Source organism: Pezoporus flaviventris, unplaced genomic scaffold (genome assembly GCF_033815535.1).
Source record: "Pezoporus flaviventris isolate CSIRO_AGI_PZ_B2104156 unplaced genomic scaffold, CSIRO_AGI_Pfla_v1 ptg000093l, whole genome shotgun sequence".
Taxonomy (NCBI): domain Eukaryota; kingdom Metazoa; phylum Chordata; class Aves; order Psittaciformes; family Psittacidae; genus Pezoporus; species Pezoporus flaviventris.
Window position 1 is genome coordinate 122,797 of NW_026892641.1, and position 13,321 is coordinate 136,117.

General features: G+C 56.0%; 3 protein-coding genes across 5 annotated transcripts; 2 read left to right on the forward strand and 1 right to left on the reverse strand.

Moving 5' to 3' along the window:
* The first annotated feature begins 102 nt into the window (after positions 1–102).
* Positions 103–6,398, forward strand: HYLS1 (HYLS1 centriolar and ciliogenesis associated). 2 transcript variants are annotated; one of them, XM_061476220.1, is made up of 2 exons: positions 103–189; positions 5,300–6,398. In XM_061476220.1, the coding sequence occupies exon 2, from the start codon at positions 5,324–5,326 to the stop codon at positions 6,116–6,118; it is 795 nt and encodes a 264-aa protein (XP_061332204.1). In that variant the 5' UTR covers positions 103–189; positions 5,300–5,323; the 3' UTR covers positions 6,119–6,398. The 2 variants fall into 2 exon arrangements, with proteins under 2 accessions (XP_061332204.1, XP_061332205.1); XM_061476221.1 differs by lacking the exon at positions 103–189 and adding an exon at positions 4,950–5,020.
* Positions 761–7,477, reverse strand: PUS3 (pseudouridine synthase 3). The gene is made up of 5 exons (XM_061476219.1): positions 7,376–7,477; positions 4,108–4,535; positions 2,563–3,122; positions 2,017–2,207; positions 761–1,163 (listed from the first exon to the last, which is right to left on the reverse strand). The coding sequence occupies exons 2-5, from the start codon at positions 4,492–4,494 to the stop codon at positions 868–870; spliced, it is 1,434 nt and encodes a 477-aa protein (XP_061332203.1). The 5' UTR covers positions 4,495–4,535; positions 7,376–7,477; the 3' UTR covers positions 761–867.
* DDX25 (DEAD-box helicase 25) lies at positions 7,429–12,273 on the forward strand. Of its 2 annotated transcripts, XM_061476218.1 has the most exons (11): positions 7,432–7,665; positions 7,749–7,802; positions 8,197–8,332; positions 8,416–8,508; positions 8,594–8,696; positions 9,364–9,478; positions 9,583–9,760; positions 10,089–10,326; positions 10,584–10,746; positions 10,835–11,023; positions 12,072–12,273. In XM_061476218.1, the coding sequence occupies exons 1-11, from the start codon at positions 7,494–7,496 to the stop codon at positions 12,131–12,133; spliced, it is 1,503 nt and encodes a 500-aa protein (XP_061332202.1). In that variant the 5' UTR covers positions 7,432–7,493; the 3' UTR covers positions 12,134–12,273. The 2 variants fall into 2 exon arrangements, with proteins under 2 accessions (XP_061332201.1, XP_061332202.1); XM_061476217.1 differs by lacking the exon at positions 12,072–12,273 and having other exon boundaries at positions 7,429–7,665; positions 10,835–11,626.
* The last annotated feature ends 1,048 nt before the right edge of the window (positions 12,274–13,321 follow it).

Sequence of the window (13,321 nt, forward strand, 5' to 3'; positions counted from 1 at the left end):
GTCCTTCAGCCCGCTTGCCCAATCGGAAGGGGCCATCGAGCTGAGCGAGAGCTGTGCCGCCCAATGGTGTCGCCGCGTAGGGCGGCCTCAGCGGACGGGTCCGCCTCAGCTCCGGCGGTTTGAAGCGCGGCGGCTGTTGCTGCCGGTAACGGTCGCGAAGGGAGCACGGGAGCGGCCGGGCCCTCACAGGTACCGCGGGGAGGGGGGGGGCGGGCTGGGGTCGCCTCGGTGTTGTGAGGGGGCTGAGGCACCACCATTGCCCCCGGGGGGCACAGCCGCGTTCCTTGGCGTTCCACAGAACCATTAGGCTTGAAGAACCCCGTGGAGATCACCCAGCCCAAGGCCAGGCAGAGCAGGTCACACAAGAACGGGTCCTTGGTGGGATTTGGATGTCTCTATAGAGACTTCACACCCGGCCTGGGCAGCCTGTTCAGTGCTCTCACACCCTCAACGGGAAGAAGTGCTTCCTCACGTTGAGGTGAAACTTGGTTTTAGTTTATGGCCGTTGCTCCTTGTCCTGTCACTGGGCACCACTGGAAACAGTCTGGCACCATCCTGCTGGCACCCACCTTGGAGCTCTTGATCTGCATTCATGAGATCCCCTCTCAGGCTGCTCTTCTCCAGGAGCTCCCGCAATCTCTCCTCATCAGAGAGATGCTCCAGACCCCTGAGCATCCCTGTGGCCTCCACTGGAGCCTCTCCAGCAGCTCCTTGTCTTTCTTGCACTGAGGAGCCCAGAACCAGACACACACAAATGTGGCTTTACTTGATATTTATAAAAATAGCACTAGAAAATGGCATATTTTTACCAATTGTATGAAAAGGCAAAGGGTTGAGATGCTCTCTTGCTGAGGTGACCCGTCACCATCACTCCATATCCACGCAGACCCGCTTGGGAGGCTGCTCTTGGACATCCCTGCTGTGGCTCCTCTTGCTCTCAGGGGGCTGCTGGTCCCTGTCCCCCTCCAGCTCCAGCCCGAGGGGGGACTGGATGCGGCCCCTCTGCACAAAGTGCTGGATACGGGCCTCCAGCCCCTCGCACTTGGGACGGGACAGCAAAGGCCTGTACGTGCGGGCTCGGACACCTTCCACAAAGCCACTGGCCTGGCGGCAGAGAGGGGGCTGCCGGGCTGCCCAGAGGATGGTGCTGCTGCTCTCCTCACCTGTGATGCAATGAAAACAACACCCGTGGTTTGAACAATCTACTTAATTCACTCCTCTCTCCTTCTTCAAAACCCATCCCTCTGTAATTCCATTATATTCATAGAATCATGGAATGGTTTGTGTTGGAAGGGACCTTAAAGATCATCCAGCTCCAACCCCCTGCCACAGGCAGGGACACCTTCCACTAGAGCAGGTTGCTCCAAGCCCCTGTGTCCAACCTGGCCTTGAACACTGCCAGGGATGGGGCAGCCACAGCTTCTCTGGGCACCCTGTGCCAGCGCCTCAGCACCCTCACAGGGAAGAGCTTCTGCCTAAGAGCTCATCTCAGTCTCCCCTGTGGCAGGTTAAAGCCATTCCCCTTGGCCTGTCCCTACAGGCCCTTATCCAAGGCCTCTCTCCAGGTTTCCTGAAGCCCCTTTAGGCACTGGAGCTGCTCTAAGGTTTCCCCTTAAGAAGCCTTCTCCAGGCTGACCCAGCCCAGCTCTCTCAGCCTGGCTCCAGAGCAGAGCTGCTCCAGCCCTCACAGCATCTCCATGGCCTCCTCTGGCCTTGCTCCAACAGTTCCACGTCCCTCTTGTGCTGCTGCCCCAGAGCTGGATCAGGACTGCAGGAGGGGTCTCCCCAGAGCGCAGCAGAGGGGCAGCATCCCCTCCCTGAGCTGCTCATGTGCTGGGGATGCAGCCCAGCAGGTGGGGCATTCTGGACTCAAACTACCACTGAAGCTGCGTCATGGGGAGCTTCTCATACACCAACACCCAAAAGTGCTTCTCAGGGCTGCTCTGAACCACTTCTCCATCAAAACTGTGCCTGGGATTGCCCTGACCCAGATATTGCCACGAACCCACCCCTTACCTTTGCCTGTAGCCACGGGAGCAGCATCTAACCCCTGCAACATGCTGCGCAGCACTTGGGTTTTGACGGCATGGCTGGCCCAGAGCTGCTGCAGGTGTGTGACATTGAACTCCTGTACCTCCTGGTCGTAGAGCCACTGAATGTTCTCAAACTCACAGTCATACAGGACGAGAGGGAACTCTACTGCCATGCTGGGGAAGAGGAGGGAAGTGTTAGCTGTCACTGTCTGGAGGGATCTGTGACAGAAAAGGCTCACACAACACCCTGCCCTCTGCCAAAAGCAGCCATGTCTTTTACAGAACTCCCTTTGCCTTTAGAAACTGAATTAGCTTTTAGCAAATACCGTGGACTAAAGCCATAAAGTTTGTCTGAGAGCAACAAAACTGAGATCCTTATGGATACCTCCCGGAGAGGCCGCTGGCAGCTTGCTTCCATATTGTGAGAGACTGCTTTGCAGGCTGGCAGAGAATTGCCTTGCCAGCAGCACTTCACACACAGCCATCGCCTCAAGAAGCAGCCCAGCAAGTTTTCCCAAGCTTCCCATACCTGTACTGTGGCTTTTGAGGGTTCTTCTCCACATCCAGCAGCTCGTCAATGACCTCTGGGCTCTCCATCCCCTGGCCGATGAGGAAGAGGACGGCCATCATGCAGCGCACTTGGTGATAGAGGAACGCTTGGCCTGTCACCTCAAACTGGCACAGATGGAAGGGATCCTGTGGGCCTGTTCCTCCTCCTCCTTCAACCCATGTCACTCCAGCACTCAGGATCGTCCTCTGGAAGTTCACCACCCCGTTGGCAACATCCATTTTGCAGAGATTACGGAAGTCATGCGTCCCCACATACCTCTGGGCCGCGGCGTGCATGAGCCCCACGTCCAGGTTGGCGCAGGGGAAGAAGTACCGGTAGGTCCTCTTGAGGCAGCTGAACCTGGCACTGAATTCAGGCTCCACGGGGGCCCAGGCCAGCACCCTGATGTCAGGTGGGAGCACCCTGTTCAGAATATGGGTGTAGCGGAGCTCCTCCTCGCTTTTCCCTTCCGAGGCACCCCTGTGGCCATTGAGCTTCTGCCCCTCCAGCAGGTTGGAGCGGAGATCGAGGGAGATCACCTGCAAAACGAGGAATGCCAGGATGAAATGGCAGATGGGTGTATTCTGGGGAGCCAAGTCTTCCTACACCACTGTGAAATAAATTCAGGATCTCCTCCAGAGGAAGGTGTCTCAAATGGGGCCATCTCCCCACTCCTTCCTGCGGGAAGAGCTGCCTCTGCTCAGGTTCCCAGCAGATGCTACAGATTCCTTTAATAACACAGAAACTTGCAGGCTGCCTACGTAGCTCAAATCTGCTTCAACTTTAGGCCCTGGTTTTTGGATATAATGTGCTTTTTTATTATTTCACTTATTTTTTTTTTGTCTGGAGGTGATGGTTTAAGGCAGTAACAGCCTGGCTGCCTGGGAAACCTGCTGTGGGAGCAAGTTAATGAACACTGCAGGTGCTTGCATGCTTCAAACAGCACAAGGAAAGCCGGCCCCTGCCCTATTCCATGTGGCTCATCCCATGAAGGAGAGCAGACAGCCCATCTGAAGCAAAAGCTGAGCTGGCTCCAATTCCCAAGCCAGGAGGGAAGGAGAGACTGGCCTGGCGGCGAAGCCATCGCTTCACTCCCTCCCTCTCCCACGCTCCCTTCCGCTCCAGCTACCCCCAGACCCTTCTGCGCAGGAATTGGGCTGCCTGGCTCCACAGGAAGAGATCCAATTCTTGGATTCAATTTCATTTTTTGTTAGGGTGAGCCAGTTAAATCAGCTGCCAGGGCTCTGCAAGGAAGGGGCATCTTCTCTTTCTTGGCTGTTGGGAAGCTGCAGCCTGAAAACCATGTTTCATCCTCTTAAAACAGCCCCCTGGAAAAAATAATGCTAATAAACATTCTGAGGGTCAAAAATCACCATCCTGTATGCAGGAAGCCAGCACCAGGCTCACTTTTAAAGCTTCTGGCTTTAAAGAAAAATAAATCCAACCCATGTCTTGGCTCAGAAGACATTAATCCCACAGGAGCCCAGAAACCCAGGAAGAGCTCCAGCAGGGGGGGATACTGACCTGTCCAAACGCACTGACTCCTTTGTCCGTCCGCCCGCAGCGGTGGTAGTTGGATGTCTGCCTGTCATCTACCAGCCGTGTCTTCTTCAAGGCTTCAAAGAGCTTCTCCTCGATGGTGTTGGTGGTGTTCTCCTGGCTGGCAAAGCCCTGGTAGCCCCAGCCCAGGTAGGAGATCTTCAGTGCCACGTGTCTGCGGCCATAGGCTCCGAAATCAAACGGCCGTTGTTGGCGTTTCTTGCTCTTCCCTGGGGCTGATGGAGCCTCTTGTTTCCCAGCGCCCTCCTCATCCTCTCGCAGCTTCTCCCGCAGCCTCCTCACCTCCTCTTCCAGCTCCTGCACCCTTCTCAAGAGTTGATCCTGATCAGCAGCCGTGCTGCCCTCAGCCATAGTCCTGGAGCCTTCGGTAGCTGCTGAGGACTCCTCGGGTTCTGCAAAGAAGGAAATCACATTTTTATGTGGCTTTATCACATCTGTAACTTTGCTCTATGAAATAATCATTGCCCACGGAATTTATTGTTTTAACCTCTGTTCTGTGGGATCCAGCATTCCCAGCTGGCTTTGTGCTATCCACACCATGGTGGAGCCTTTTCCATTCCCCAGCACGCTGAGCCAGCACCACCACACCAGACAGCTCGCTAACACCTGCCACTCATCTCACCACACCATCTGCTCCAGCATTTCATAACAGCACGCTTCAAACTGGAGTTTTCCTTCTCTCTTTTCCAAACCAGTCATCCTAAACCTGTGTCACGACTGGAATCTGTCTCCAGATCCCTTTTCAGCACAGCTCCTGAGGAATACCATAATCACACTCAGCCTTTGGGCTGCAATGAGCCTTTTCTTCTGTGGGAGTAAAATCCTCTTGGCCGTCCCTGGATTAAATCATGACTCAATTCCATGTTTTTAAGAGCAGGTACAAGGGGAAAATCTATTAGACAGCAAACTGAATCCACCCTGTGCTTGTCCATCATCCTGTTAGTACCTTATATATCACTGAATTAATTTCAGTGCTATTTCCAAGCTGGAATTTGGGGGTTTCCTTGTGGATGTGAGGGGTTTATATCTGCACTGCTGTAGGTGAAGAGCCTTCTGCTCGCAGCAGGATATTCAGCAGCTGAGTGTCAGAGCCCACTTTATGTCTTCAGCTCCAAGTGCTGCAAGGAATTAACTCTGGTTTACTGTTTCTTTGCAGAATCCACCCAATCTGGTGAAAATCATGGATACAATGGGAGCAGACAGGTATGAATGGACCACTCTGGATGCTGAGGAGCCGCCAGCTGCAGTGCGGTACCCCCAGCGTGGAGGCAGCAAGCTGTGGGCACACCCCCACCACGATCCCTATGTCGATGCCTCCCTCACTTTGGGAACACAGCCAGGCTCTCCTCGATGTTCACAGGAGCAGAGAGGAGGCAGGAGGCTGGTCATGAAAAGGAAGGTGCTGAGGCGCAGACCTGATGGCGGAGTGGAGGTGTCTGATGAGTCAGTGCCCGGCGAGCCCGAGAGCGATCCCGGGGTTTGGAGCCCCAGGCAGGAATTGTCTGAGCCAGACGACAGCATCTCTGAGGGGGAGATTGAGACCAGCAGCAGCTCCCATGATGAATCTCTGTGCCAGTGGCTCCCTCTGGACAGCTCCCCCTCTCTCCTTGGGGATTTCGGGAGCAGGAGCTCTCCTGTTTCTCAGTACTCAGCAGGACAACCCAAATCCTTCATCCCACCACGGCTAGAGCTGCTGGGACGGAATAGGGGGAAAACCGACCGAGTGGCCAAATACTTTGAGTATAAACGAGAATGGGAGAAGTTCCGGATCCCGGGAGAGGATCAGCGGCAGGAACTGCGCTGGAGCATCCGGGAGCAGATGCTCTGCAAGGCCGAGCTTCCCGGGAAGCCACGACACCTCTATGTCCCCAACACCTACACGGTGCCCACTGAGAAGAAGAGAGCTGCCCTGCGCTGGGAAGTGCGCTGGGACCTGGCCAACGGCCTCATTCCCAGGAAAGCCACCTCCACCTAGGCCCGCTCCATATAGATACCTCTGAACCACAACACATTGAATGCATTTTTCCCCTCAAAATCCTTGATAATTTGGTAAATCTCCCTTTTTTTACGCATTTCTAGAGGGTTAAATCCTGGTATTAAAACTTCACCTGGCGCAGAGGGAAAAGCTTCCTCCTGAGTTCAGGTTCGGGGCATTAGGAATCAGGATGTAAGGATCTTTGGGATTTGAGTGCTCCTGGGTTCTTATGTGAGGTTTTATTTATGGCAATATCTCTAATAAAGTGTGTGGAAAGATTCCTTATTGTCCTGTGGGTTAATTAGAGATGCTTCCTCACCCCCTCAGCCTGTACCTGTTACTCCAGGCTCATCTTTGTGTCTCACTTAGCCCCACTTTACCTTGTTTCTAAAACACATTTTAGGGGGAATTAAACCCAACATGATCCTCATGATTTTCCTGGTTTCCCCCCCATATTTCCAGAAGTTTGGTGATTTGTGCAGTAGAGGTCCCCAAAACCTCAGGGGAACGGCTGGAGGAGGGCATGGGATTTGAAGCAGGTGACAATGGGAGCCCCATGTCGGGTCCCTAAAACCTGCTCTGGGGTGGGGGATGAAGAACACCCTGCTGTCACCCCACACTGAGGAGTTCTGGCACCCCATGCTCCAGTGCCCTGTGGAACCCCCTGATGGAGGGATGTCTATGCCCAGCACCCAGGGACCCCTTAAAGCCCTATGGGGGACACTGCGACCACCCTACAGGGTCCCTGCTCCTTTGGTACCCCAGGCACCCACCCAAAACCTGATGAGGAACAGCAACACCACTCCACAAGGCCCCTGCTCCTCCAGCACCCTAAGAACATCCCAAAACCCTGTGGGGCGCAGTGCTGGCACCCCATGTGGTCCCTGTCCCCCACCCTATGGGGTTCCTGCTCCTCCAGCCCCCCAGGGAATCCCCCCCAAAATCCCGTGGACAGTGCTACCACCCTACATTGTCCCTGCTCCTCCAGCACCCCAGGGATCCCCAGAAAACCCCTGTGGGAGCAGTGCTGGCACCCTATAGGGTCCTTGTCCCCAGCACCCCAGGGACCCCTGCAACACCTTGCGGGGAACAGTGCCACCACCTTACGGGGTCCCTGTCCCCAGTGCCCCATTTCCACCCCCTCCATGGGTCAGTCTGTGCCCCCCCATCACCCCAGGGACCTCCTGATGCCCTGCTAGGTCCCTGCTCCTCTCGCCCCGAACCCCATCCGCTCGGGGCCCACGTCCCCGGTCCTACCTGCGGTGCCGGTGCCCCGGAAGCGCCTGCCCCGTCCGGTTCCTCCCGCGCTCCTCCCGCCCGCCAGGGGGCGCGTCTCCCCGCGTCGGTGCCTCAGGAGCGGTGCCGGGCGGGCGCCATGGCGGAGGCTGGGGACAGCGGCGGCTGCGAGGCCGGGCTGGGCCGCGCCGGTCCCGCGGGGCTGCTGCCGCTTCCCTCCGTCTTCCCGCCGGGATCCACCGCCACTTCCCGGCGCCTCCCCGCGCCCTGCACCCCGCAGCGCTGCCGGGACCCCTTCCTGCGGCGCCGCGGTGAGCGCTGGCCCCGGACCCGGCCCCGCCTCGGGGAGGGCCCGGCCGGCACGCCCGCCTCAACCCCGCTTCTCCTCCCACAGCTGGACGAGGCGACGAGGAGGAGGATGAAGAGAAGGATGAAGAGGAGGAGAGAGGTAAATGTCTGCAGCGGGGGGCAGAGACCGCCACCTCAGCGGTGTCGGGGTCCCGTTTTGCTGGGGTGGGACAGCCCGAGCCCTGTGTGTCAGGGAAGGGGACAAGCTCGGTGTTAACAGTCGTGATTTGGGATCCTGGAGCCTTGCATGGGGTGGTTGTGGCCCAAATGCAGGACCCGGCGCTTTGCCTTGTTGAACCTCATCCCATCGGTAACAGCCAATCCATCCAGCCTGTCCGGCTCCCTCTGCAGAGGCTCCTGCCCTCCAGCACATCAATGCTCCCAGCCAACTTGGTGTCATCTGCAGACGTATTGAGGGTGCTCTCCATCCCCTCATCAGTCAGTGATAACTCTAAACAACACTGGCCCTTTTAATGAACTCCTGCCTTTTCCAGTGTTGCCAGCCGAAACCTCGCTGCTGAACAAGCTGATCCGCACATCCCTGGTGGAGTCCTGCCACAACGTAGAGATCCTGCAGCGGGACCCCAGCTCCCCACTCTACTCCATCAAAAGCTTCGAGGAGCTGCCCCTGTGAGTGTGTGTGTGTGTCCCAGCAGAGTCACCAGCACTCCCCAAACTGACCGTTTCTGATGGGTTTTCTGATGTTTTCACAGGAAAAAGGAGCTTTTGCAGGGTATTTACATGATGGGCTTCAACAGACCATCCAAAATCCAGGAGACAGCTCTGCCGATGATGCTGGCGTACCCGTGAGTAGCAATGCCCTGTGGTGAACCCCATCTCCCTCGAGGCACCCCAACCCTCGCGCTCCTCTAAGCCATCTTTGCCTTGCAGGCCCCAAAATCTGATTGCCCAGAGCCAGTCAGGGACAGGGAAAACAGCAGCTTTTGTCTTGGCCATGCTGAGCAGAGTTAATGCCACCGAGAAATACCCGCAGGTAACGTAGGGAAAGGGAAAGCTGATGCAGGAGGGTTTGCCCAAGCCCTGAAATGCTGCCTGGGGGTAGATCCCAGGGGTTTGTCCCTGCTTCCATGTGATTTTATCCGCTGGAAGGGGATGATGAACCCACAGGTACCATTGCAGCAGCAGGTAGGACAGAAGGTGTGGTGCCTGCTGAAAGGAGGCACTTCTTGCCAGGCATTAGATAGCCTGGAATTTAAATTTGGAAAAGCAAATGGAGAAGCTTCTGGGTTTCTGGTGGTTTAAACACTCCCGTGATCCCTGATCACTCCCCTGCGTGCAGAACCTGCTGTGCCAGCAGGTTGCTGCCATTTGGGACCACTCATCTCCAGTGTACGGGGTGATTTAAGCTGTTGCTTTAAAGCTGGGCATGGAAATGAGCTGCACCACCTTTCAGGAGACCAGAATATCCCCCTGAACGAGTTACAGTGATTCCTTTCTGTCTGTGTCCCTGTGGCAGGGCCATGTTCCCAGCTCCCTGACCTCAGATCTGATCAACTCCCAATCCCCCTGCACTTTCAAGGGTTGCAGTGTGGGATTTTCCTGTTTGCCCCTCGTGTCTGCCCGTTGTATCCCATCCTGGGAGTATCCTTGGCTTTTAAGCAAAGTATTTCTAGTCTGAGAGCTCTTTGTTTCCCCCCAAGTGCCTCTGCTTGGCTCCCACCTACGAGCTGGCGCTGCAGATCGGGTGCGTGATCGAGGGCATCGGGCGGTTTTGTGCTGACATCAGGGTGGCGTACGCGGTCCGGGGGAACCGAGGTGAGTCCTGCCTGGAGCCACCGGCACCATAGGAGCGTTGGGACCCCCTCCTGGAGCTCCGAGATAGCTGAAAGAGAGACATGGTGTCATTTCCTCTCTGGCAGTCCTGCAGGGCACTGTGCTAAAGGAGCAGATCATCATCGGGACACCGGGAACGATGCTGGATTGGTGTTTCAAACAGAAGGTTGTGGACCTGAAGAAGATCACCCTCTTCGTGCTGGATGAAGCTGACATTATGATCGACACGCAGGGCCTGTCCAGTCAGAGCATCCGCATCCAGAGGTGGGTGTTCCTGATGGATTTAACCCTCTTTAAGGGAAGTGAGGGAGAATTCATCTCCCAGGGTGAGCTGAAGCAGCAACAGAAGAGTGTCTCTGTGATGCGGAGGGGGTTTGCTGCTATGAGATTGGTGTTTGTGTGTGTGCTTTGCTTAGTCCAGGGATGTGGCTCTGTAAATCCATGTCCATTGGACAGCCAGCAAGACTTTTGTCACAATTCCCTTTGCTTTGAGCCTTTACAGCAGCACAAAATCACCTTAAATTGCCTTTTCCCCTCCTTCTAATGAGTCCATCCAGGTGTCAGGATGACAAGTCCTTCTCCTTCTCCCCAGGGTTCTCCCCAAGAGCTGCCAGATGCTGCTGTTCTCGGCCACCTTCAAGTCAACCGTGCGGGAGTTTGCTGAGAAAATCGTCTCCAACCCCATCATGATAACGCTGCGGGAGGACGAGCTCACCCTCAGCAACATCCGGCAGTACTTCTTTGTGTGCAGGAGCAGGGAGGAGAAGTACGAAGCTCTCTGCAACATCTATGGCAGCATCACCATCGGACAGGCCATGATCTTCTGCCAGGTAAAGCCCCTTGGAGCACGGGGAGGTCCATGTGTGACATGGAAACGCACTACATGTCCCTGCCCTCAAAGTGTGTCCTGACAGAGGCTTTGAGCTTGTCCACATGTTTTTTTTGAGGTGTTGGGAAGCACAAGGCGCTCCCTGGAAGGAGCAGGGGACTTGGGATAGGGGAATATCGGTGGAATGTCTTCTGGGAGTGATGGGATGCTGGCAAAGCCACAGCAGCACCTCATCCTGCGTCATCGTGCCTCTCCCAGACACGGAGGAGTGCCGACTGGCTGGCAGTGGCCATGACCCACGATGGACACCAGGTTGCCATCCTGACAGCAGAGCTGACGGTTGCCCATCGTGCCAACGTCATCCAGCGCTTCCGCAGCGGGAAGGAGAAGGTCCTCATTGCCACTAATGTCTGTGCCAGAGGTACACCAAATCCCAGCGCCCTTCACCTCACCTCTGGTTCTTCATTCCACAGGGTGAGGTGATCCCTCCCTCTGTCTCCCTCTTCCAGGCATCGACGTGCAGCAGGTCACCATTGTGGTGAACTTCAGCCTCCCCACCAACCTGCAGGGAGAGCCTGACTTCGAGACCTACCTCCACCGCATCGGGCGCACGGGGCGCTTCGGGAAGAGCGGCATCGCCTTCAGCATGGTGGAGAGCCAGGACGTGGGACTCGTGGAGATGATAGAGAAGCATTTCCGTGAGTATCCGTCCATATCCACCTCTCCTGGGGTGGTTTGGGGATTGGGATCCCCCCTCCAGCCTGTTTCCCAGCTCACATGGACCTTGCTGGGCTGCCCCTTTAGCCCATCACTCTTCTAGGGTTGGGATTTTTCCTCCCTTGCAGCAACATTTCCAGACAACCAGCCAAGGAAGTTGTGTGTGTGACTTGAGAGGGATATTTCACATACCCAGGATGCCTCACATCGCTTCTTTTTCCTCCTTCAGGCATTTTATCTGCCCTTACCTGGCAAAACCGCATCCCAGGGATGTGGTGTCCATGCTGCAGTATTGAAGCTGGCAGCTGAAATGGTGCCTGAGTGTTTCCTGAGTGGAAGTAGATTCCACTTGGGAATATCAAGGGGGTTTTTCATGGCATGTGCAAAATCCTGTGGCTGCACTGGTGGCTTTTCAAGTCCTGGTGTGTTTTCCCTGTGATTTTTAGGGAAAAGCAGGTTATCAAAACCTTTCGGTGTGTGGAAAACCACGTCCCTTCCTCAGTGCTGCCCAGCTGTCCCGGTAGCTTGTCCTTTAAATCCAAACCCCGAAGGAGCCCGTGGCAGAGCCTGGCAGGGCACACGTGAGCCAGATACTCCGGCAAAGGCTTTTCCAAGCAGCAGAAGCACTGGATAACTGCAGCTGGAATACTGAGGAGGCCTAGTCCAACCATGGAATTGGCCAGAGGAGCCCAGCAGGGGATGAAAATCCAAGTGGATGAGCTCCTGCCTGCATTTTTGACTTCGTGACTTGAGGCTGGGGCTGCCAAACAAGGACAACGACCCTCTTCCCATCCAGCATCGCCTCGGAGGTGGGAGCAGAGCCTCAAACCTCACCTGAGCTGCTGCCTTTTGCTTGGGCTGCCTCTTGCTTCTGCAGCAGCCACCCTTGATCTGCACCATGGAATTCCCAGCGGCGGGAGCTTCCCAGCCCGCGGTGCATGCAGGCAGTGTGAACGCCAGCTCCTGCCCTCGCTGGGCCCCGTTTTCCCAAGCTCTGACACATTTTGTTTCTGTTTTCCCTTCCTATAGAGACCAAGATCAAGCAGCTGGACCCGGGCGACATGGATGAGATCGAGAAGCTGGAAAACTGAGTGAGGAAAACTCGCCAGATCCTAGTTTTGGTTCCGAACAAGGCTAAGTTGCTGGGAAAACAGTTCCCCAGTTCTCTTGGAACTCCCTGAAGCTGTTTGATTTTGTTGTGATGCTTGAGAAGACAGTGCAGTTACAGCCAGTGTTGTCCTTGGTTTTGTTCCTTGGTGTAGCTCTGAGGTTCTCACAGCTGGCACTTGGTGGATATGATCCCCTGAGGATCTCAGCACTGGATGATGCTCCTCAAAACTGGGTCTAGAGGGCAGGGAAGCGGCAAACTCCAGTTTTCCACTGGAAGCTGCGTTCTGCATCGGAGCAAGGGGGTTCCACCAAGGTGGGTGGTGTGGTTGACACAGTGGAGGGAAGGGATGGGATCCAGAAGGACCTGGGCAGGCTAGAGGGGTGGGAATGTGTGAACCTGATGATGCTCAACAAGGCAAAGTGCAAGGTCCTGTCCCTGTGCAGGATAATTCCCAGCACACCCACAGGCTGAGGGAGACTGGATTGAGCAGCCTGAGGAGAAGGACGTGGGGTGTTGGGTGAGGAGAAGCTCCCCATGACCCAGCTTCAGTGTGTGCTTGAGCCCAGAACCCCCCATATGCTGGGTTGCACCCCCAGAGTGTGAGCAGCAGCTCAGAGAGGGGGTCCTGACCCTCTGCTGCTCTCTGGGGAGAATACCCCTTCAGTCCTGATCCAGCTCTGGGGCAACAGCACGAGAGGGCCGTTGAGCTGCTGGAGTGAGGCCAGAGGAGGCCACGGAGATGCTGCGAGGGCTGGAGCAGCTCTGCTCTGGAGCCAGGCTGAGAGAGCTGGGCTGGGTGAGCCTGGAGAAGAGAAGGCTCCTGAAGGGGAGACCTTAGAGCAGCTCCAGTGCCTAAAGGGGCTGCAGGAAACCTGGAGAGGGGCCTTGGACAAGGGCCTGTAGGGACAGGCCAAGGGGAATGGCTTTAACCTGCCAGAGGGGAGACTGAGATGAGCTCTTAGGCAGAAGCTCTTCCCTGTGAGGGTGCTGAGGTGCTGGCACAGGGTGCCCAGAGAAGCTGTGGCTACCCCATCCCTGGCAGTGTTCAAGGCCAGGTTGGACACAGGGGCTTGGAAATGGACAAGCTTTAAGGTCCCTTCCAACACAAACCATCCATGATTCTCTTTGCTGGATGGCCGGGCCCAAAGCGTGGTGGTGAACGGAGTTA